Source organism: Panulirus ornatus, chromosome 11, assembly GCF_036320965.1.
Source record: "Panulirus ornatus isolate Po-2019 chromosome 11, ASM3632096v1, whole genome shotgun sequence".
In the NCBI taxonomy this organism is placed as follows: Eukaryota; Metazoa; Arthropoda; class Malacostraca; order Decapoda; family Palinuridae; genus Panulirus; species Panulirus ornatus.
Window position 1 is genome coordinate 35,073,067 of NC_092234.1, and position 26,221 is coordinate 35,099,287.

General features: G+C 39.5%; 1 protein-coding gene across 1 annotated transcript in view; it reads right to left on the bottom strand.

Moving 5' to 3' along the window:
- Pkc98E (Protein kinase C) overlaps nucleotides 1-26,221 on the bottom strand; it is a 216,545-nt gene that overhangs the window by 99,880 nt on the left and 90,444 nt on the right. Inside the window, exons 8-9 of the mRNA XM_071666782.1 lie at nucleotides 19,652-19,777; nucleotides 5,548-5,702 (exon numbers count right to left, since the gene is read on the bottom strand). Of these exons, the coding sequence (XP_071522883.1) occupies nucleotides 5,548-5,702; nucleotides 19,652-19,777 (281 nt within the window). The remainder of the gene's footprint in view (nucleotides 1-5,547; nucleotides 5,703-19,651; nucleotides 19,778-26,221) is intronic.

Genomic DNA, 26,221 nt, shown 5'->3' on the forward strand with positions numbered 1-26,221 from the left:
GCAAGGCAGCGCAAGGAACAGACAAAAAAAGGCCACATTCGTTCACACTCAGTCTCTGCCTGTCATGTGCAATGCACTGAAACCTCAGCTCCCTTTCCACATCCAGGCCCCACACACCTTTCCATGGTTTACCCCAGAAGTTTCACATGCTCTGGTTCAATCCACTGACAGCACGTCGACTGATATTACATTAAAAAATCATTCCAATTTCCTTACTGGGCATTCATGTATCTCTGTCTTATGAATTTTTGCCATGTTTGTGGGAATTACTCTTGACTTGATGATTCTGATAGAAGCAAAGAATAAAATCAGAGGGCACAAACAGGAGGCATCCAATGAGGCAAAAGGATGAATAGAGCTTAAATGCTGTAGAGAGCTAAGAAATTTTAAGAGAGAAATGCCGAAATAAAAGGAATGCAAATAGACTAGTATTCAAGGATAAAGAACTAGTTTCAAGATTACGGAAAATGCAGCTGGTGTTATTAGAGATGTGACAAAACTCACAATGGAAATAAGACCTAACCTGTTCTGTCCAGAGGGATACAAGCTAACAAAGAGGGAAACAGAACGAGAAAAGAGGAGGATTGGCCCTATGAATAAAAGACAGCCTTCTGTTTCAGGAAACACAAATTATTAGAAGATGAATGCTGAAGAAACACAGAAAGAAAGGGGTAACTGTATAAAATGAGTGCATGTTGGAGTTCATGGTAAACAATCTTTCACAGGGTTCCAATGAACCAGAACAAATATATATTGACAACAATGAAAGAACAATCAAGATGGTGCATGAAGCAGTAAAACATGCACCTCTCAGGTATATTACGTATTGCTAATGGGGGACATGAAGACATACAGCCATGGAGACACAAGTTCATAAATGTGTACATTATATAAGAAAATTTACTATACCAGCATGCAAATGAAAACATTAGGATTAATGAAACTGACAGATCATCAGTACTAAATCTCATCTTGACACATAGCAACATGGATAATGAACATATATACCACACAATTGGAAAATGTTATCATTTAATACCTGATCTGATGAGATAAATGAGGACGAAAAAAGGGCTGAGATAATACCAGACTCAAAGAGGAGTTATAATCGTGAACAATACACATAACCTACAACATCTAAGATGACACAAATTGGAAATGGAGCACAATAACCAGGAATCAAGGCATTGTGATATACACTTCAGTTAAATTTACAATGAAGGAGTAGTGATTTGTCAGTCAAAAGCAGCTGATCAGGCTAAGGGATTCAGCAGAGAGCTATTGAGAATGGTGTAAAGATATGTGATGAACTGAATGACGAACTCAAAGGTATTCTCACAGTAATAGACAATACAATGCCAACATCAGTGAAATGGAAGAGGAAGGTTTTTGAATGCAGTGAAATATTGAAAGGAGACATAAACAGAATATCAAAGGGTATTGACCCATATAAGGTTCATAAACTAGGTAGGAGCCTCTGCAAACACTGTGCTAGGCTGGCCCTCTGCCAATGGCCTGTTAAGCATGAAGCATTAAAGACTATGAAGTGGCACTGGAGTTCACCATTACGGAGACTATTGCTGTGGCCACCTGAATGAGGGAGTTCCTGAAGGGAACAGGCATCAAAGATAGAGATATAATGTTCATGATCCTAATGAACCATCTCCATATGTGCTAAAGATGTGGGGAAATACACTTGACAAACCACATGAAATACTGTTCAAGATGTTGCTGTAAAAAGAATGGCTACCAGTCTCCCTGATGAATGTAGTCTGTGAAGTATTGGAAAAGATAATCAAAAAGCTAATGGATATCTTCTTGCAGAACAAAAAATTTTTTTTTTTTCCACTGTCTCCCACGTTTGCGAGGTAGCACAAGGAAACACGCGAAAGAAATGGATCAACCCACCCTCATACACATGTATATACATACGTCCACACACGCAAATATACATATCTACACAGCTTTCCATGGTTTACCCCAGACGCTTCACATGCCCTGATTCAATCCACTGACAGCACGTCAACCCTGGTATACCACATCGATCCAATTCACTCTATTCCTTGCCCTCCTTTCACCCTCCTGCATGTTCAGGCCCCGATCACACAAAATCTTTTTCACTCCATCTTTCCACCTCCAATTTGGTCTCCCACTTCTCCTCATTCCCTCCACCTCCGACACATATATCCTCTTAGTCAATCTTTCCTCACTCATTCTCTCCATGTGCCCAAACCATTTCAAAACACCCTCTTCTGCTCTCTCAACCATGCTCTTTTTATTTCCACACATCTCTCTTACCCTTACGTTACTTACTCGATCAAACCACCTCACACCACACATTGTCCTCAAACATCTCATTTCCAGCACATCCATCCTTCTGCGCACAACTCTATCCATAGCCCACGCCTCGCAACCATACAACATTGTTGGAACCACTATTCCTTCAAACATACCCATTTTTGCTTTCCGAGATAATGTTCTCGACTTCAAGGCTCCCAGGATTTTCGCCCCCTCCCCCACCCTACGATCCACTTCCGCTTCCATGGTTCCATCCGCTGCCAGATCCACTCCCAGATATCTAAAACACTTTACTTCCTCCAGTTTTGCTCCATTCAAACTTACCTCCCAATTGACTTGACCCTCAACCCTACTGTACCTAATAACCTTGCTCTTACTCACATTTACTCTTAACTTTCTTCTTTCACACACTTTACCAAACTCAGTCACCAGCTTCTGCAGTTTCTCACATGAATCAGCCACCAGTGCTGTATCATCAGCGAACAACAACTGACTCACTTCCCAAGCTCTCTCATCCCCAACAGACTTCATACTTGCCCCTCTTTCCAAAACTCTTGCATTTACCTCCCTAACAACCCCATCCATAAACAAATTAAACAACCATGGAGACATCACACACCCCTGCCGCAAACCTACATTCACTGAGAACCAATCCCTTTCCTCTCTTCCTACACGTACACATGCCTTACATCCTCGATAAAAACGTCACTGCTTCTAACAACTTTCCTCCCACACCATATATTCTTAATACCTTCCACAGAGCATCTCTATCAACTCTATCATATGCCTTCTCCAGATCCATAAATGCTACATACATACATACATACAAAATGTACCCAAGTGAAAAACATCATGGTTTCAGGGCAGGAGGTCGTGTGTAATGAACTTTGATTTCTATGAGACAGCGAGCCACATATGAGGCTAGTATATACAAAGATCATCAGGACTGGACAAGGGGGGAACCACTTATTTTGAAAGATAATAAATTATCTTAGTTCCATGGAAAGGAACACAGGATGCACATCAGAAGTCCCTACTAGAAATAGGTAGAGGTAACCATGGCAAGCCACAGGGCTCTGTTCTGGGGCCATTTCTTTTTTCAATGTACATAAATGACTTGCCAGAAGAATTGGACTTTTACCTAAATATGTTTGCAGATGATGGCAAGGTCAAAAGGAAAATGCAATGCGAGGAGGACTACATCGACTTACACAGGGACATAAATAAACATCAAAGTTGGTGAGAAATATGGTTGACAAAATTTAACCCAAGGAAATGTTGTGTAACAAGGATGGGTCACAAAATAAGGCCAAAATATGTATCAACTAGAAAGAATTATACTGCAAGAATCTGTTTGGAAAAGCGACTTGGAAGTACACACCATCCCCAACCTCTTGCCAGAGTCCCACATCAGGGTAAAGGGTACAAACTGTCTGCAGGCAAATATTCAAACAGCATTCAAGTATATGGATAGGGAAACATTCAACAAGCTGTTCTGTACAAAACTAGAATATTTTTCTCAAGTTCTGTCACTCCACTTAAAGAGGAAATAACTAATAGAACAAGTCCAGAGGAGGGATACAAAGATGGTATCCAATATAAAAGAGCTGGGTTAATGGGAAAGGTTAGAAGGCTTAAATCTGTCCACCAACAAAGAAAGAAGAGGAAGGAGTGACCGCATCATTATCTTTATGGTTTTAAACCATTTGATGATGAGAACAGTGAACATTTCTTCAGATTATGCAAAAATAAAACAACAAAAGGCTACAACATGAAATAAAGCAAGAAACTTCTTAGATGTACTGAAATACTTTTATACATTAAAGGTACAGAGTGGATGAAAGAAATGAACTGAATTATGTAACTGTGTACAAGGGCAAAATACAGAATCTTAAAAAGTTGTAAGAAGCAGAAAAAATCAAGAGAAGGGGCCCCCATGAGTGTAAAACTTCCTCTCTATACAGTACAAATAGGTAATTAAACACAAAGATGCTGTGATGCTAACATAATGTAACATATATTTTTCTAGTGGTGGGACATAAACGTCTAAATGCTCTATCAATTGGAAAACTCACATGAGTGGATGGGATCTAGTCCTAGTTGATCCGGAAAATCTGGTTTGTAGAGTCTTACTGAACAACCTTACTATCAATAAATTTTGAAAACTGGTTATTTTTGGATCCTTCTTGCAGAATGGCGGGGTCCAAAACTCCCAAATCAACCTTGGCTTGTATTTAGATACACACATCAATGTCCTAAAAACTCAAAACAATTCATCATTTCAAACTCCATTTGGAGCAAATAAACCAATCATTAATGGATGACAGATGACAATGAGAATATTGCCATTCCACATGACAACAAAATTTTTGCACAGTATTCTGAATCACAGAAATGCAAAAAGGTGTTTAGAATGAATATGAAAAAGGTAAATATACATGTAAGCTCAGTCAAGAGTAGAAAAGAACAAAAGAAAAAGGTGGTATAACAGACTAAAACAGCGCATACAAGGGATAGAATAATAGAGGACAATGCCAAAATGTGCTGTGTTCTTGGGTATGTAGTGGATGCATGGATTACTTTGATGTACAGATGCTATATGTCTCCCTAATAATTTTCATACATTAATTCTCCTCTGCATCTGACTTAAACAGTCAGTTTAGTTTTCATGCACATACGAAGCTGTTTTCTGCCTGCAGTGATCATGAAAGTAAAGAACCTTTACCAAGAAAAGTAACCCAGATGAAATTGGGAAGCAGGGTAAAATGGGGTAAAACATGAAAGCAGATAAACATCAACACTTGAAAGACTGTGATCTGACATGAGCCGAGCCAGAGAGTAGATTGAACTGCAGACAGGGCACAATCAAAGTGAACAATCCATGGGGGCATGAAATCCACATATGGAAATTTCTTGTCTGACAAACCTATGCCTCTTCCAGAGTTGTGCTTCAATGAATAACAAAAAATCTATTTTTCAATAATATTAATAGCACTACTATGTATGCAACTATAATCACATTAACATTAAAGGGTTGCATAACAAAGACTCAAGAGGCTGCCCTCCATACTCAGCCAGCATTCAGTATTTAACAATTATTTAGGAATCTCCTCTATAAATAATGGCAAATGATGATAATGTTTTGATGTAAACACTATCTATTTATGATTAAACATGCATGAATTACAAATGCTTACTATCAACTGAGATTCGTATCAAAAGATCACCAATTGAAAAATGTAATCCTACCTGTAAATTACACCATTTTTATGGAGGAACTGTAATGCCAACGTAACCTCAGCTGCATAAAATCTAGCTCGAGGCTCAGTAAACTTGCGGGCCTTCTGAATCTGAAACATGAGGTCACCACCATGGACATATTCCATAACAAAAAACAACCGATCCTGAAAAAGACAAGAAAATCATTTGATTATGACAACCATGACAATTAAGAAAGCTAATAGTATGTATCAAAAGGACTGCAAAAAACAGAGAGTGATTCATCTACATCATATACAACTGAGTCCACTGCCAAAAGATTGAAATAAAATCATTTTCCCTACAAATATGGATGCTTTGCAACTTAAACGAGCAGCTAGTATTTCTGTATACTAAGACTGCTTGTTTAATTACAGGGAAGAAATTCATACTAAACTATTGCTACTACAAGATAAATAACACTTATTACAAAATGGGGGTCACAGAAATTTTGAATAATTTCATTGAAATATCAAACACTAGACACCTGTGAAAGAGATGAAGTAAGGATACATAAACTGAAACATTCATCATTTCATGTGGTCATTAACAACAAATAGAAAAATCATCACAAAATTGTACACAGCAGAGGACAACTAACAAATGAATATTCTCACATCAGTTTATCTTTCTGTGATACAAAGGGGAATTATCATTATGCTATATGATAGTAATTACAGAAATGAAAATATGTCATTTAAAGTAGTCTTCTCATAAATCTGAAATTCTTGTACCAAGGCAAGTGATCAGTATCCACAGTGTACCATTTTATCACAAAAGCAACTCAATTTTCATTGCAAGTCATTAAAATCCTTCCTTTATTTCCATTCAGATCATTTACATAAATCAATTTCTTCACAAAGTAAAAACAAATTGGATCACATAGCTAGATCCCAACCAACCTAGGTATTTATCCTCTCCTCTGGGACTGGTCAAAACAACCAGATACCTGGCATGTTATGCTTTATTTGTAAACTTCATTATTTACTTGTAATTTCCTGTTTGTACAGTTCAAGGTGTGGGAAGTGTAAATGAAGGGTACAGTAACAAATTCACAAGTATCAAATATACACAGTTACTACAGAGTAACAGTGAGGAATATTGTGTTTGGGAGGAGGTTGTATGCAGACTGATAACCTTGTTGAACGATTCGGTGAAACGAAAGGCAGTGAAAGCCTTTTGTACCATAAAGTGTGGCATAGCTAAATGAGTGAATGGGACTGCAGTCAAGATTCTCAAGAGGGAGGTGACAATGTTGCTGATTGGTTAGTCAGGCTAATTCAGTGTTTGCATGATCACCCGAGGCCTGGCATAATGCATGCATAGTGCCTTTATATCAAGTCAAGGGGGATAAAAAAGTGAATACTCAAATCACAGGCAATTGGTGACTAAGGGAGTGGTAGCATGCACAGAACTTTGATTTGGGATGAGCAACAGTGTAACTTTTGAAGCAGATGTGTGAATCAGGTGTTTCTTTTGGAGAATATGAGAGAGAAATAGTAGCAGAGTGAGAGTGGACTGAATATCGCATTTATGGGTCTGGAAAAGCTTATGCGAAGGATAAAACACAATGGTTGTAGGAGGTGATATAAAGGGGCCTCTTGGTGGTATATGAATTAGATATTCAGTTTGAGTGTGCCAAATTTTATGAGTTTAAATGGGGACTGGGAGTGGATGCTTCCCATATTCAAACTGAATGAAGTTTTTCCAACATGAGTGAATAAAGACATCTTCCTTTTATTTGCCTCCTTTTAAAGAGACCCAATTTAAAAGAGTGTGAGTGGACAACACTGTGAAGTGAACAAGTGCAGCAAGTTAGTGTATGAAAGTGCACCTTGCCAAAGGGAAGTGAAATTTTTTACTTTCAATTTAATCAAAAGGCAATACTCTGACATCTGAACATCTAAATTTTCCTAAAGTTGCAGGATAATTTACTACAGTAAGCTTCATTACTGCTTACTAGTACTGTTTTGGGGGATAATTTAAGACCTCCAGCACTGCCTGAACCAGAAATGGCTAGCATGGACTCGGTTAAGGAATGTATCAAAACTAGATCTGCAAAGAAAATGCAAGAGATGTGAATGTCCCCATGGTTGTTCAATTTGTTTATGGATGGGGTAGTTAGGGAGGTGAATGCAAGAGTTTTGGAGATAGGGGCAAGTAAGCAGTCTGTTGTGGATAAGAGGGCTTAGGAAGTAAGTCAGTTGTTGTCTGCTGATGATACAGCGCTGGTGGCTGATTCGGGTGAGAAACTGCAGAAGTTGGTGACCGAGTTTGGAAAAGTGCGTGAACAGAGAGAGTTGAGAGTAAATGGGAATAAGAGCAAGGTTATTAGGTTCAGACGGGTTGAGGGACAAGTTAATTGGGAAGTAAGTTTGAATGGAGAAAAATTGGAGGAAGTGAAGTGTTTTAGATACCTGGGAGTGGACTTAGCAGCAAATAGAACCATGGAAGCAGGAGTGAGTCACAAGGTAGGGGGCAAAGGTTCTGGGACCGATGAAGAATGTGTGGAAGGAGAGAACGTTATCACGGAGAGCAAAAATGGTTATGTTTGAAGGAAAAGTAGTTCCAAAAATGTTATAAGGTTGCAAGGCAATGGAAATGGAATGTTTGAGGAAAATGTGTGGTGTGAGGTGGTTTGACTGAGTGAATCATGAAAGGGGAAGGGAGATGAGTGGAAATAAAGAGTGTGGCTGAGAGAGCAAAAGAGGGTGTGTTAAAATGGTTTGGACATATGGAGAGAATGAGTGAGGAAAGATTGGCTAAGAGGATATATGCATCAGAGGTGGAAGAAAGAAGGAGAAGCAGGAGACCAAATGGAGGTGGAATGATGTAGTGAAAAAAATTTTGAGTGATCAGGGCCTGAACATACAGCAGGGTGAGAGGTGTGCAAGGAAGAGAGTGAATTGGAATGATGTGGTATATCGGGGTCAACGTGCTTTCAGTGGACTGAACCAGGGCACGTGAAATGTCTAGGGTAAAACATGGAAAGGTCTGTGGGGTCTGGATGTGGATAGGGAGTTGTGGTTTTGGTGCATTACATATGACAGCTAGAGACTGAGTGTGAATGAATGTGGCCATTTTTGTTCATTTTCCTGGCACTACCTCACTGAAGCAGGGGATGGCGATGCTGTTTCCTATGGGGCAATGTACCAACAGGAATGGATAAAAGGCAAGCAAGTATGAATATGTACATGTGCATATATGTGTATGTATATGTATGTATATGTGTATATGTTGATATGTATATGTATTGGAGGTGGAAAGATGGAGTGAAAAAGATTTTGAGCAATCAGGGACTGAAAATACAGGAGGGTGAAAGGCGTGCAAGGAATAGAGTGAATTGGAACGATGTAGTATACAAGGGTCGACGTGCTGTCAATAGATTGAACCAGGGCATGTGAAGCATCTGGGGTAAACCATGGAAAGTTTTGTGGGGCCTGGATGTGGAAAGGGAGCTGTGGTTTCGGTGAAATTATACATGACAGCTAGAGACTGAGTGTGAACAAATGTGGCCTTTGTTGTCTTTTCCTAGCGCTACCTCATGTGCATGCGGGGGGAAGGGGTTGTCATTTCATGTGTGTCGGGGTGGCGACGGGAATGAATAAAAGCAGCAAGTATGAATTATGTACATGTGTATATATGTATATGTCTGTTTATGTATACATATGTATACATTGAAATGTATAGGTATGTATATGTGCATGTGTGGACGTGTATGTATATACATGTGTATGTGGGTGGGTTGGGCCATTCTTTTGTCTGTTTCCTTGCGCTACCTCACGAACACGGGAGACAGCGACAAAGTATAATAAATGAAAAATAAGTATATGTATGTATATGTGCGTGTGGATCAGGTGTTTGCTTTGAAGAATGTATGTGAGAAATACTTAGAAAAGCAAATGGATTTGTATGTAGCATTTATGGATCTGGAGAAGGCATATGATAGAGTTGATAGAGATGCTCTGTGGAAGGTATTAAGAATATATGGTGTGGGAGGCAAGTTGTTAGAAGCAGTGAAAAGTTTTTATCGAGGATGTAAGGCATGTGTACGTGTAGGAAGAGAGGAAAGTGATTGGTTCTCAGTGAATGTAGGTTTGCGGCAGGGATGTGTGATGTCTCCATGGTTGTTTAATTTGTTTATGGATGGGGTTGTAAGGGAGGTAAATGCAAGAGTCCTGGAAAGAGGGGCAAGTATGAAGTCTGTTGGGGATGAGAGAGCTTGGGAAGTGAGTCAGTTGTTGTTCGCTGATGATACAGCGCTGGTGGCTGATTCATGTGAGAAACTGCAGAAGCTGGTGACTGAGTTTGGTAAAGTGTGTGGAAGAAGAAAGTTGAGAGTAAATGTGAATAAGAGCAAGGTTATTAGGTACAGTAGGGGTGAGGGTCAAGTCAATTGGGAGGTGAGTTTGAATGGAGAAAAACTGGAGGAAGTGAAGTGTTTTAGATATCTGGGAGTGGATCTGTCAGCGGATGGAACCATGGAAGCGGAAGTGGATCATAGGGTGGGGGAGGGGGCGAAAATTTTGGGAGCCTTGAAAAATGTGTGGAAGTCGAGAACATTATCTCGGAAAGCAAAAATGGGTATGTTTGAGGGAATAGTGGTTCCAACAATGTTGTATGGTTGCGAGGCGTGGGCTATGGATAGAGATGTGCGCAGGAGGATGGATGTGCTGGAAATGAGATGTTTGAGGACAATGTGTGGTGTGAGGTGGTTTGATCGAGTAAGTAACGTAAGGGTGAGAGAGATGTGTGGAAATAAAAAGAGCGTGGTTGAGAGAGCAGAAGAGGGTGTTTTGAAATGGTTTGGGCACATGGAGAGAATGAGTGAGGAGAGATTGACCAAGAGGATATATGTGTCGGAGGTGGAGGGAACGAGGAGAAGAGGGAGACCAAATTGGAGGTGGAAAGATGGAGTGAAAAAGATTTTGTGTGATCAGGGCCTGAACATGCAGGAGGGTGAAAGGAGGGCAAGAAATAGAGTGAATTGGAGTCATGTGGTATACAGGGGTTGACGTGCTGTCAGTGGATTGAAGCAAGGCATGTGAAGCGTCTGGGGTAAACCATGGAAAGCTGTGTAGGTATGTATATTTGCGTGTGTGGACGAGTGTATGTACATGTGTATGGGGGGGGGGGGGGTTGGGCCATTTCTTTCGTCTGTTTCCTTGCGCTACCTCGCAAACGCGGGAGACAGCGACAAAGTATAAAAAAAAAAAAAAAAAAAAAAAAAAAAATGTGCGTGTAAGGGCGTCTGTGTATATACAGGCGTTTATGAGTGGAAATGCCACTCTGCCTGTTTCCTGGCACTACCTTGCTAAAGCGGGAAACAGCAATTAAGTATAATCAATAATAAATATGATAAAAGGTTTGGAAAGTTAGAAAAGTAAACAGAATACAGGACCAGTGCTTGCTAGCCAAACAAGAGATTAAAATAATCAGAAAACAGAGAAGTTGAAGGAACTAGCTGAAAACATGAAAATGAGTAAGATTAGTAAAGCAAGAAATTGATACATATAAATCACTGATAATTTTTGGCTTGGAAGAATATCATACACCAGATATGGAAGAAAGGGAAAATAAGGGGGATATGCATATAAAATTACTTGAGGCTATGGGACTGCAAGACATGATTTTCAAGATAAAGCAAAGGACAAAAAGGAGATGAATAGGAGGTTAAAACCAAGACGAATGGCAGCAACCAATTAAAGTTACCTTTGACTTGGAGTCATCAAGCCAGGAAGCACTTAAAAAAGCTAAGAATCTTAAAGGCATCATGGGATTCAGTGGGATATTCATGTGTGACAAATATAAGAACAAAGAAAAAAGCAGAGTACAATCAAAAGACAAAAAACTGATGCCAAACATGGCAAGGGGATAGAGCAGCCCACTAGAACAGCAGAGAGGGCAGGAATGTTATGAGATGTTAATGTGAGTCAGAGTAATGCACTCAAAATGTTGATAAATTAATAGTTAGTGGTAAAGAACAGGAATTCAATGATCTTATAAGGGAAGGAGCACCTGATATTATTGGAGTTTTGCAAACTAAACTTACTAAACTGACAATATGTTCTACCCACAGGGGTACATGATGGCGAGAGGGAAAGGAGAAGGTAGAAGGCGACTAAAAGGGGAGGGAGTGGGGGGCTGGAAATCCTCCCCTCTTATTTCTTAATTTTCCAAAAGAGGAACAGAGTAAGTAAGGGGCCAAGTGAGAATATTCCCTCAAAGGCTCAGTAATTCGTTCTTAATGCTACCTCGCTAATGCAGGAAATGACGAATAGTATGAAAAAAAATTAAGAGAGATCCTGAAGTTTCAAGAAATAGTGGAAGATCATCCATTCAGACAATACATGATGGGAATAGTAACTGTAGGGAAGAAAAGCATATCATTATTATCTATATTTCATTTATTATACTTTGTTGCTGTCTCCCATGTTAGCGAAGTAGCGAAAGGAAATAGATGAAAGAATGGCCCAACCCACCCATATACACATGGATATATATAAATGCCCACATGCACATATACAAACCTATACATTTCAACATATACATACATATCATATATACACATGTACATGTTCATACTTGCTGCCTTCATCCATTCCCATCGCCACCCCACCAAACATGAAATGGGACTCCCCTCCCCCAGCACACACGCGAGGTTGCCATAGGAAAAGACAACAAAGGCCACATTCATTCACACTCAGTCTCTAGCTGTCATGTGTAATGCACCAAAAGCACAGCTCCCTTTTCACATCCAGGCCCAACAAAACTTTCCATGGTTTACCCCAGAAGCTTCACATGCTGTAGTTCAATCCATTGACAGCACGTCGACCCCAGTATACCATGTCGTTCCAATTCACTCTATTCCTTGCACACCTTTCACCCTCCTGTGTGTTCAGGCCCCAATCACTCAAAATCTTTTTCACTCCATCCTTCCACCTCCAATTTAGTCTCCCACTTCTCGTTCCCTTCACCTCTTACACATATATCCTCTTTGTCAATCTTTCCTTACTCATTCTCTCCATATGAGCAAATCATTTCAATACACCCACTTCTGTTCTCTCAACCATACTCTTTTGATTTATTTATATTTATTATACTCTGTCGCTGTCTCCCGCCTTAGCTAGGTAGCGCAAGGAAACAGACGAAAGAATGGCCTAACCCACCCACATACACATGTATATAAATACACATCCACAGACACACATATACATACCTATACATCTCAACGTATACATACATATATACACACCCAGACATGTACATATATATACACATGTACATAATTCATACTGTCTGCCCTTATTCATTCCCGTCGCCACCCCACCACAAATGAAATGACAACCCCTTCCCCCGCATGTGCGCAAGGTAGCGCTAGGAAGAGACAACAAAGGCCACGTTCATTCACACTCGGTCTCTAGCTGTCATGTATAATGCACCATGACCACAGCTCCCTTTCCACATCCAGGCCCCACAAAACTTTCCATTGTTTACCCCAGACACTTCACATGCCCTGGTTCAATCCATTGACAGCACGTCGACCCCGGTATACCACACCGTTCCAATTCACTCTATGACTTGCACGCCTTTCACCCTCCTGCATGTTCAGGCCCCGATCACTCAAAATCTTTTTCACTCCATCTTTCCACCTCCAATTTGGTCTCCCACTTCTCCTTGTTCCCTCCACCTTTGACACATATATCCTCTTGGTCAATCTTTCCTCACTCATTCTCTCCATGTAACCAAACCATTTCAAAACACCCTCTTCTGCTCTCTCACCAACACTCTTTTTATTACCACACATCTCTCTTACCCTTTCATTACTTACTCGATCAAACTACCTCACACCACATATTGTCCTCAAACATCTCATTTCCAGCACATCCATCCTCCTCCGAACAACTCTATCTATAGCCCACGCCTCGCAACCATATGACATTGTTGGAACTACTATTCCTTCAAACATACCCATTTTTGCTTTCCAAGATAACATTCTTGACTTCCACACATTTTTCAATGCTCCCAGAACTTTCGCCCCCACCCTGTGATTCACTTCCGCTTCCACGGTTCCATCCGCTGCTAATTCCACTTCCAAATATCTAATACACTTCACTTCCTCCAGTTTTTCTCCATTCAAACTTACCTCCAATTCACTTGTCCCTCAACCCTACTTTACCTAAAAACCTTGCTCTTATTCACATTAACTCTCAGCTTTCTTCTTTCACACACTTTACCAAACTCAGTCACCAGCTTCTGCAGTTTCTCACACGAATCAGCCACCAGAGCTGTATCATCAGCGAACAACAACTGACTCACTTCCCAAGTTCTCTCATCCACAACAGACTGCATACTTGCCCCTCTTTCCAAAACTCTTGCATTCACCTCCCTAACAACCCCATCCATAAACACCCCTGCTGCAAACCAACATTCAATGAGAACCAATCACTTTCCTCTCTTCCTACATGTACACATGCCTTACATCCTAGATAAAAACTTTTCACTTCTTCTAACAACTTGCCTCCCACACCATATATTCATAATACCTTCCACAGAGCATCTCTATCAACTCTATCTTATGCCTTCTGTTTATTATTTTCTCCAAAGAAATGTGACAAACCACAACAAATACATAATGATAAAGATGAAGGAATGATCAGGATGTTACATGAAGCAGTGAAACACCAAAATCTTACACATAATAAAGTGATAATAATGGGGAATTTCAGTTACAAAAGGACAGACCAGAGGAATTTAGATCCTAGTGACAATAGGGAGTCATCGAGACAAGTTTTTATCTTCTTTTTTAGTCTAAAGTGTATACAGGAGAATTTCCTGTACCATGTCAAGGAGCACACTAAGAAGAGAGGAACTGATACACCATCATTTCTAGATCTTACCTTCACTCATACTAGCACGAATATTGAGAATATCACATACGATACACTAGTTGGAAGAAGTGATCACGTAATGCTCAAGTTTAAATATGTAGGAAAAGAATTAAAATAGAAAGAAATGTGACAGGAAATACAGAAGAGATGTAATTGCAGAAACTATATAAACCTTAATAATTTCTATAGTCACACAGATTGGAAAACTGAATTCAGCAGCTAGGTACTAGGGCTTTGTGCTGGCAGGCTCTGTGTAATTTACAATGAAAGAGTAAAGGCATGAGTACCTCAAGCCTCTAATAAAGAGGGAACATTAAGAAGGAAGATGCCATAAAGATAAGCAGCTTTGTGATTTACAGTGGCAAAGATATAGACAGTATTCTAGCTAGCCAGCATCTGCAAGGTATAACAGAGCACGGAACAATTATGGCAAGATAAGAAATGAAAAAACAATGAAACCCTGAAGAGAATATTATGGACATGGCAAGTGAAAATCCAAAACCTTTCTAAAATTACATTAGGAGTCTCTTGTTTGTTAAGGAGAAGCTCATCATGCTAACATATACAAAGGGAAACTCTGTGTAGGATGATACATGGATATGTAAGGAAGTGAATAACATGTTAAAAAGTGTTTTCATGGTGGATGATACAGAAGTTCCAACACCTGTGAGATAAAATGGGTAGCAGGTTTTGGAAATCATTGAGATAAATAGAAACTGTTATCAGAATACTATAAGAACTTGACCCATACAAGGTACATGGCTGTGGTTAAATTTCATTATGTGTGTTAGAGATGTGAGCAAATACATTTGATAATCTACTTGAATTGCTGTGCAAGATCATCATTGGAGAGAGGCAAAGAGCCAAAGGAATTGAAAAAAAGCAAATGTCATACCTATATATAAGAAAGACCAGGGACAGGCACTGAAAAACAGACCAGTCTCACAAACAAGTGTGGTGTGTAAGGTTCTGGAAAAATTTATAAGAAAGCAAGTAGACAACTTTCTATGGAGGTGAAATTTTGTAAGTGACAGACAGCATGTTTTAGTGAAAGAGGTGCAGTTTGTTAACTAATCTCTTAAGAATTTTATGAGAAGTGAGGTCACTCCTGCACAAAAAGGAAGGCTGGGTGGACTGTCGGTATCTTGACTGACAGAAGTGACATTGGACCATATAAAAGGCTGATTAAGAAGCTGGATCACCAAGAAGGAATACTCCTACAATGGAAAGAAGATTATATCAGTGGGAGGGAACAAGGGATGTATGTCAGAGAAGCCTTTTCCAAATGGGTTGAGGTGACTAAAGTGCCACAAGGTTCGTGTCTTGCACTATGACTGTTCTTGATTTATACCAATGACTTGCCTAAAGGTAAGGAATCCTACCTATATATGTTTGCAGATGATGCAAAGCACATGAAGGAAATGAAAACATGGAGGATTGCATCATCTTAATGGGGACCTAAACTGTCTTCTTAAAGTTTGTCCAAAACATGGTTGATGAAATTCAACCTAGCCAATATATAGTACTGAGGATGGGACAAAGCAAAACAACAGACTCGATGTAATTATCATCTAGCAGGTAATAAGCTTTAAGATTGTGTGTGTGAGGTTTTGGGAGCTGACATCATCCCTAAATCAGCACCAATATTCCCATATCAAAATACAGCTAAGGAGACTAACTATCTGCTAGCAAAATCAAATCATCTTTCAAGTCATTGAAAAGGAAATATTTGGCAGGCAAATCATATTCAACATAAGGCCAAACTAGAATATGGTCTAAACCCCTACTTCCGACCTATGCAAATCACGACCATCCATACAACCGGAAAAATATAAAGTACAAAAATATACGTAAATATAAAAACTAAGCTTGGTTGTACGTCCATCAGTGATAATGGCTGTGTGCATACAGCAACGACCGTAAGACGATATCCCGGCATTGTGCACTTCAGCATCTCTCTCAGTTACCATTCAGTAAGCACGCATTATTCAAGTGAATCTAACGAATTTTCATGCTGGATAAAACCACTTTTGTATTAAACCCCAAAGGGATGATGAGCAATAGGAAAAACCCATCACATGCCAAGAGATCTGGCAAGAAGCTGAGGAAGACGCTTGATTTGGAATTGAAGACAAAGGTAATCACTCAAAATGGAGGAGGAGAAAAGTTTATGTGATTGCACGTTATCTTCAGTTGTCCCATTCGATGGTCTCCACAATTTCAAAGGACAAAGAAAAATATGTGAAGCAGTAAAAGGTTCGAGAAGTATGAAATCTAGGATAATAACAAAGCAACGACAAGGGCCCATCCACGAAATGGAAATGTTGTTGATGCTGTGAATGGAAAATCAAATTCAAAAATGTGTACCACTAAGCTTACTAACAATTCAGGCGAAGGCTAGAAGTCTTTTTGAGACTCTGAAGGAGCGAGTGGGCGAAGATTACATCGAGAACTTCACATCAAGTCATGGTTGGTTCAATAGATTTAAAAGAAGATATAGCTTGCACAACGTTCGAGTCACAGGTGAGGCAGCAAGTGCTGATGAAGGAGCTGCCGAAAAGGTAAAAAATAAACCAAAGAATCTTTTTATTTTTTTTTAATAAACCATAGTGATTTACAAAATTGTCAATTAATAAAACTAGTTAAACAAAAATGAGATAATCACGATAAAACTTACATAACGTAAAAAATAAAAAATGGTGAAATATGACTTAAAGAATCTTAAATAAAAAGTAAAAAGAACTACAGAATCTTATAATAAAGCTGGTTAGTAAAAAAGGATATATTCATGATAGAAACTGAGTAAGATAAAAGAACGCTGTACAGGTATATGAATTCTATATGCTGTGCTGACATATGTCCGACTTACGTCCATTTTTAGATCCGACTGCTCAGTCAGAACAGAACTCAAATGTATGTTGGGGATAGATAGTGTGCAACTCTAGAGGATGGAAACAAAGAAGGTACCAGAATTAAGAGACCTGAGCTACAGATCCCAGAGGCTTTAAATATACCTACCTTGGAAAAGAGAAGAGTGAAGGGGTGATCAGATCACAAACTTTAGGTTTATAAAAGAAATCAATGAAGCAGACAGTAAACACTTCGAGAGATTTAGGAATATATCATCCAGAGAACTTATTAAATTTAATATGAAACTTGTAAATATGGAAGTAAAGAAACACTAATAATATGGTAAATAAGGATGTAAAGAAACACTAATAATATGAGAGTAATGGATGAGCAGAAAAAACTAAAACTGACTAAGGACATGGTTAATGCAGACAGCATACATATATTTAAGTGGCTGTATGATAATAAAGAGTGTTCAAGAGATGGGGCCCCACGAGTGGAAAACCTCCTCCCTATACAGTACAAACAGGTTATTACAGAGAGGCAATGGCATCATTTATGTTCAATCTATTTATGGATCTGGTGGGGAAGGAGATGAATGTAAGGATGCACAGCAAGGGTCAGGTCTATGGCATACTGGAGGTGGTGATGGTGGTGAGGAGGGTGGATAGGAGCTAAATCAGTTGCTGTTTGAAGATAACATGGCATTGGATGAGGAATCAAGATAAAAACTCCAGGAGCTAATAACAGAGTTTGGGTGAGTGTGTGAAAAGGGAGGGTTGAAAGTGAATGTGAACTAAAGTAAGGTATTTGAGGTGCAGCAGGGTGATGAGAACATTGATTCAAGTCTGATTGGGAAGTACCTCAGGAATTGGAGTGTTCCACATATTTGGGAATGTACATGGCAACAGATGGAAACAAGGGGGATGAGATGAAGTGAGACATAAGTTGGGAAAGGGGATTGAGATCCTAGGTGGAATGAGGAATGTGTGGAGGAAAGGCCAGTGTCTGTTAAGGCAGAGACTGGTATGTCTGAAGGTATAGTAAGCATGTATCTCCCATAATACTCTAAACACAGCCTTCCATTCACAGCCAAGTCCCACTCACTATTCCAAGGTTTACCTAAACTGTTTCACATGTCCTGGTTCTAGTCTCTTAACAGTACATCTCCCCTCCCCCATATGACAAACTGATCCAACCTTCCATCTTCTAGCTTGCTTTCCGCATCCCCTTTCTTCCCTTCCCTTATGAAAAGCAAATCCCACTTCACTCATCCTCTCCAAATGTCTAAACCATTTCAGCACACCCTGATTGGTCAGCTCTCTCTCTTACAATGTCATTCCTTACACCACCAACTTTAAACTACACATTGTCCTCAGGAACTTAATTTCCAACACTTCCATTCTCTCTCCATTCTTTTGCATTCAATGATGTCAGGACTACTACACCTTCAAATGTAACCATCTATGCCCTTATAAAACAATGATCTCTCCTTCTACATATATCTCACTACACTTAAGATTTTAGCCCCTTCTCTTTTCCCATGATTTACTTCAGTCCACATTTCCATCACAGCAGGCACATCTACCCATAGGTACCTAAAACAATCCACTTCCTCTAAGTCATCCTCATTCATAAACTAACATCCTCCTGTCCCATCCCCCAATGTACCTTGTCATCTTGTGTTGTTCATATCAACTCACTTTTTTTTTCACACACCTACAAAGTCTATCACAAACTTCTTGGGAGAGTACCTCCAGAGCCATGCCTCAGCAAACTGCAAATGATTCACAACCTCCCATGCCCTCCATCCCCAACATACTGTAGAGCTGCCCCTTGCTTTAAGACCCTTGCATTAATTTACCTCACTACCCTGTCCATAAATGGATTAAACAACCACAGTGACATCACACACCTCTGAAGCACATAAAACTTCACTAGGAACCACTAAATTGCAAGGAAGACTTATACACAACAGATAGTATTTTCAACTGGTACATAGTTTTTGAAACTTTTTATTTTCTAAAATTTCTATGTCTACATTGCTTATCTTTTCCAACACAACATACAAGTGAAACACCGAAGAGTGAATCAATAGATAATGGTGGTTCACTTAACAACACAAAAAGAAAGAATATAGTCTTTTTCTACCTAACTACATTATACACTAGAAAGCGGCTATCAAACCCTGCATCAATCGTCCATTACCTCACTCCCATTACAATTCATGCCTTAATAAGCTATATAACCCCAACCAAATAAAGGTATACATAACCAAAAATGTTCTCCATTTCTACCTAAAGCACTAAAAAGAGTAAAGGCTTAATTCTTAAGAAACATAACGGTTTTCTCACCTCCGTTTGGAAGCAAGAATGGAGGGCAGTGAGGAAAGGGTGGTGGGCAGCCAGAGCTAAAATGCGCCGCTCCGTCATTGTACATTCTACATCATCATCTTGAAGGATTACATCTTTTTTCAGCACCTGAAAAAGAATATTAATTTAAACATATGTATGCAATACATGAATATGCAAATTCACTGAAAGACAAATACACAGAGGGAGGAGGGGTAAGGGAAGAGAAGGAATTCTTGTAAAGAAAAGATAGGAAAAGATGGAGGAAGTGATGGGGAGATAGGTGGAAGGAAAGGATAGATAGCAACTACCAACAAATGCCTATATGATTATGCCATGATACAAGACCAGGACATCGAGCTAAATGCAGCAGCGACTGAGTAAAAGACAGAAACCAAAACGAAAACTGTTAGTATCAGTGGAAGATTTAAATTCCCCTTACGACTGAGGCTATCCTGCAATAGTAAGCTTCATTATTGTTACTATTACTTTAAGGGATCAATCTTTAGCACTCAATCTTTAACACTCCTTGAGCAAAGAAAAAATAGATTTTTAAAGACTGCAGAGAAAATAACCAGGACAGCTGGGGCAAACCTGTCAAAAAATACATAAAGCCAAGTGTTTAAGTTTGTTTTACATAAGACTAAACTGGAAGGGAGTGTACGAAGACCAGTCAGTTATACCAAGAGCAACCAGGAAAAGACATGATGAAGTAATGAAGAAGGAACCACCAGAGAACAACTGTTTGGAGATGCGATATTATTAATTGGCAAGACTAAAACTTAACACAACTAAAGAAGGAATTAAAGAAACCATAGATTCAATTTAAGGAACATGAAGGATGTCATGAGAGAATCTCAAGCAGTTAAAGAGAAGGTTCGGGAGAGCAGAGGGTACCTAACCAAAGAAAGACAGGTGGAATGATTAAAGAATATAAAAGTCCAGAAGAAGCTATTCTAATGTCCCAGAATGCTGAACAGGAGGAACTTCCCACTACACAACCTATAGAAACTATTGAAAATACTGGGCTGGGAAAGCAGTTTCTGGGGCAGATCAACAGACTTTGACCATGATGAATGATGCAGTGGGACAGGAAGCTGGAGACATTGTAACAGAGGAGCCAGGGAATTGATCAAAGCTTCAGACAGAATAATATGAACTGTCAGAGACAGAGCATTCAGGAGTTTATGATCCAGTAGATCTAAAGTATAGGAAAGTACCGAGCATACAGGATCAGTGCTTGTTGGCAAAAGGGAAGTTTACAGAGGCCAGAAACTGAGGGTTGATGAATTAAAAGTAATGTACTTAGCCATAGAGTAAGCTTGAAACTCAAAAGGTTGATGAATTTAAAGTACTGTACTTGGCCACAGAGTGGGTGCCACCAAACTTTGGAATATAAATAGACCAAGAGGTTGATACAAGTAAATCTTCAATAATCTTTGGACAGGATGAAGATCATTCACAAGATAGAGAGAAATGGGGAAAGGAAGAAGAAATGCTCATTTAATGATTAATGGAGGCTGTGCAATTTCAATGATAAAAGAGAAACAAAATTATTGGTTGCAATAATCAAGACAAAGGAGGATATCCACTTATGGTTACAGTTTTTGGAATCATCTAGCCAAGAGGTACTTAGAAAGGCAAAGAAACTTTAAAATGACAAAATTCAGTGGGGTACTCATCAAACAGATAGATAAAGGGAAAAGACACAAAATGCATAGAATACTTTCAAACGAGCAAGAGAAACCAAATAAGGTAAGATTTACATAGACACAGACCCAAGGTCCAAGCTAGGTGATCTGGCCTCCTGAGAGAGAGAGAGAGAGTTGAAGAAAAGGTTAGCAAGGCAAAAGGCTCTTTCCCCACCTTCCATTCCCTCTGACACACACTGGCAGGAAAACAAGGTAGAAAAAAATAACTTGCAGGATTAATATGCTTGAAGGAAATTCTTAGAGGAAAGTCATAAGGTAGAATGAACACAAAAATGTCATGCATCCCATCACCAATGATATATTTCCCTTCACTTTTTGTTATAAGAGATAAACTTATAAAGGATAAACATGAGCTCAAGCCTCTCGACTTATCATGCCCACACTATTTCTGATGTCAACGAATGATACAGTAATTCTAAATGAGTATACTCTCTCAAAGCAGGTAACATGGGTTAATCTGTTACAATGATACCACAACATGGCCAGGTTGAGAAGCTAGCATGATATACCACTGCATTAATGACTGAGTAGATAAATTATTCTGGTATTGGAACATTTTCTGGTGGTTTATTCCATGCCTCAATAATGTCACTGGTAAAAACAAGAAAAAAAAAAATTGTTCAGTCCAAATTAACTTAGTGACCTCTAAGTTTCAATCCATTTCCTCTTGTCTATAATGCTGGAGTTACTGTACAGAAATGTTCAACATCAACATTGTTGAATCCTTTCAGTGCTTTGTAACATTCTATTAATTTGCCCCAGAAGTGCCTCTTGCTTAGGGAGAACAAGTCTAATTCTCACAGTCTCTACTTTTATGATTTGTTATGCAAGAGGGGATATCAATTTAATGTGGGGCCCAAAACTGCATTGCATATTCGAGATATGGTCTAACTAGACTTAGGCACAGTAGTAGTATCACATCCTTGTTTACATACGTAAAGTTCCTGTTTATAAACCTTAACATCCTATTCACTTTCTTGGCAGCTTCATTGCAACGCTAGGAGAATTTGAAGCTATTGGAGACAAAGACCCATAGATCTCTCACATTAGTGGTGTCCTTCATCTTGCAGCCCAGCACTTCATAATAAAATTATTTGTTTAGTTGTCATTTATATACGTTAAATGGTATTTGTCATTTACTAAACCATTCAGTGATTTTATTTACATCCTCTTGAAATCTTAGCCTATCATCTTAAGTTAAAATGAAACTGCTGATTTTTGTCTCACCTACAAATTTGAACACAAGATTATTTAGACCTACATCAATACTGTTTTAATAAATCCCACTGCAATACCATCCAAACCTGCTGCCTTGCCGGCTTTCATCTTCCGCAAAGCTTTTACTATCTCTTCCCTGTTTACCAAATCATTTTCTCTAACCCTCTCACTTTGCACACCACCTCGACCAAAACACCCTATATCTGCCACTCTATCATCAAACACATTCAACAAACCTTCAAAATACTCACTCCACCTCCTTCTCACACCACCACTACTTGTTATCACCTCCCCATTTGTGCCCTTCACTGAAGTTCCCATTTGCTCCCTTGTCTTACGCACTTTATTTACCTCCTTCCAGAACATCTTTTTATTCTCCCTAAAATTTAATGATACTCTCTCACTCCAACTCTCATTTGCCCTCTTTTTCACCTCTTGCACCTTTCTCTTGACCACCTGTCTCTTTCTTTTATACATCTCCCACTCAATTGCATTTTTTCCCTGCAAAAATCGTCCAAATGCCTCTCTCTTCTCTTTCACTAATAATCTTACTTCTTCATCCCAACACTCACTACCCTTTCTAATCAACCCACCTCCCACTCTTCTCATGCCACAAGCATCTTTTGCGCAATCCATCACTGATTCCCTAAATACATCCCATTCCTCCCCCACTCCCCTTACTTCCATTGTTCTCACCTTTTTCCATTCTGTACTCAGTCTCTCCTGGTACTTCCTCACACAGGTCTCCTTCCCAAGCTCACTTACTCTCACCACCCTCTTCACCCCAACATTCACTCTTCTTTTCTGAAAACCCATACAAATCTTCACCTTAGCCTCCACAAGATAATGATCAGACATCCCTCCAGTTGCACCTCTCAGCACATTAACATCCAAAAGTCTCTCTTTCGCGCGCCTGTCAATTAACACGTAATCCAATAATGCTCTCTGGCCATCTCTCCTACTTACATACGTATACTTATGTATATCTCGCTTTTTAAACCTTTTATTAAAAAAGGGGGTGACTGTATTATTGACTGGTTGGTAAGATTATTTAATGTATGTATGACTCATGGTGAGGTGCCTGAGGATTGGCAGAATGCGTACATAGTGCCTTTGTACAAAGGCAAAGGGGATAAGAGTGAGTGCTCAAATTACAGAGGTATAAGTTTGTTGAGTATTCCTGGGAAATTATATGGGAGGGTATTGACTGAGAGGGTGAAGGCATGTACAGAGCATCAGATTGGGGAAGAGCAGTGTGGTTTCAGAAGTGGTAGAGGATGTGTGGATCAGGTGTTTGCTTTGAAGAATGTATGTGAGAAATACTTAGAAAAGCAAATGGATTTGTATGTAGCATTTATGGATCTGGAGAAGGCATATAATAGAGTTGATAGAGATGCTCTGTGGAAGGTATTAAGAATATATGGTGTGGGAGGCAAGTTGTTAGAAGCAGTGAAAAGTTTTTATCGAGGATGTAAGGCATGTGTACGTGTAGGAAGAGAGGAAAGTGATTGGTTCTCAGTGAATGTAGGTTTGCGGCAGGGGTGTGAGATGTCTCCATGGTTGTTTAATTTGTTTATGGATGGGGTTGTTAGGGAGGTAAATGCAAGAGTTTTGGAAAGAGGGGCAAGTATGAAGTCTGTTGGGGATGAGAGAGCTTGGGAAGTGAGTCAGTTGTTGTTCGCTGATGATACAGCGCTGGTGGCTGATTCATGTGAGAAACTGCAGAAGCTGGTGACTGAGTTTGGTAAAGTGTGTGAAAGAAGAAAGTTAAGAGTAAATGTGAATAAGAGCAAGGTTATTAGGTACAGTAGGGTTGAGGGTCAAGTCAATTGGGAGGTAAGTTTGAATGGAGAAAAACTGGAGGAAGTAAAGTGTTTTAGATATCGGGGAGTGGATCTGGCAGCGGATGGAACCATGGAAGCGGAAGTGGATCATAGGGTGGGGGAGGGGGCGAAAATCCTGGGAGCCTTGAAGAATGTGTGGAAGTTGAGAACATTATCTCGGAAAGCAAAAATGGCTATGTTTGAAGGAATAGTGGTTCCAACAATGTTGTATGGTTGCGAGGCGTGGGCTATGGATAGAGTTGTGCGCAGGAGGATGGATGTGCTGGAAATGAGATGTTTGAGGACAATGTGTGGTGTGAGGTGGTTTGATCGAGTAAGTAACGTAAGGGTAAGAGAGATGCGTGGAAATAAAAAGAGCGTTGTTGAGAGAGCAGAAGAGGGTGTTTTGAAATGGTTTGGGCACATGGAGAGAATGAGTGAGGAAAGATTGACCAAGAGGATATATGTGTCGGAGGTGGAGGGAACGAGGAGAAGTGGGAGACCAAATTGGAGGTGGAAAGATGGAGTGAAAAAGATTTTGTGTGATCGGGGCCTGAACATGCAGGAGGGTGAAAGGAGGGCAAGGAATAGAGTGAATTGGATCAATGTGGTATACCGGGGTTGACGTGCTGTCAGTGGATTGAATCAGGACATGTGAAGCGTCTGAGGTAAACCATGGAAAGCTGTGTAGGTATGTATATTTGCGTGTGTGGACGTATGTATACACGTGTGTATGGGGGTGGGTTGGGCCATTTCTTTCGTCTGTTTCCTTGCGCTACCTCGCAAACGCGAGAGACCGGAAAAAAAAAAAAAAAAAAAAAATCAATACTGTTAATATAAATGACAAATACAGGCTCAAGTATGGATCCCTGAGGGACTCCACTACTAATGGGTGACCATGTTGATGATTTGCCATTCATTACAACTCTCTGCTTTCTATCAAGTAATCAGGCTTCTAGCCATCCTATATAACCTGTAATCCCCTAGGCCCAGACTTTGTGCATCATTCTAACATGGGGGACTTTGTCAAATGCTTTCAGGAAGTCCTGAAATATCATATCTATTGCCTTAGTCTGTCATGGGTAGCAAATAGATTGTCGTAAAATTCAAGGTTTGTAAGGCATGATGTGTGTCACCTAAAACCATGGTGTGCTTTATTGATCAAGTTGAGTTGTTCCAGATAGGCTACGATTTAATCTTTAGTAATCAACTCCAGAAGATTGCATATAATTGATGTGAAGCTAATAGTACAGTAATTACCAGACAACTGGCAGCTTCCCTATTTGCATATAATAGTGATGTCTGCCAATCCCCAGTCCTGTGGGAATATTCCACCCTTGCTAAAACAAGTATACTTTCACTTTCAAGATTCTTGAATTACACCTTTTTATCACTCATCATTAATCCATTAACATTTGAATACCTCACTTTCAGTCTGACATAACCATCTCCTTGCACTCCCATCCTCTCAACAGTGCTTACTGAGCTGCTTCCATCTTCTTACCACATGTGGTGTGTTCAGTCTTGATCTTCTGAGAGTATTTCTTGCTTTTTTTATTTCTCTTCCTTTGATTTATCAAAGATGGTGAATATCCCATTGAATTCCACCATGCCTTTAAGTTTCTTAGTTTTTCTACACTTCCCGGTTTAACAACTTTAAGTCATACGTAACCATAACTAGTTGAACCATTACATCTTAATTATAAATAAACCTTAATTCTCCTTTCCATTATCATGGAAATTGCATCTGGCAGTTCTAGAGCCTCCAGCAATCTTTCAAAACATACTTCCTCATATCTTCCTTATCTGGGGTATGATCA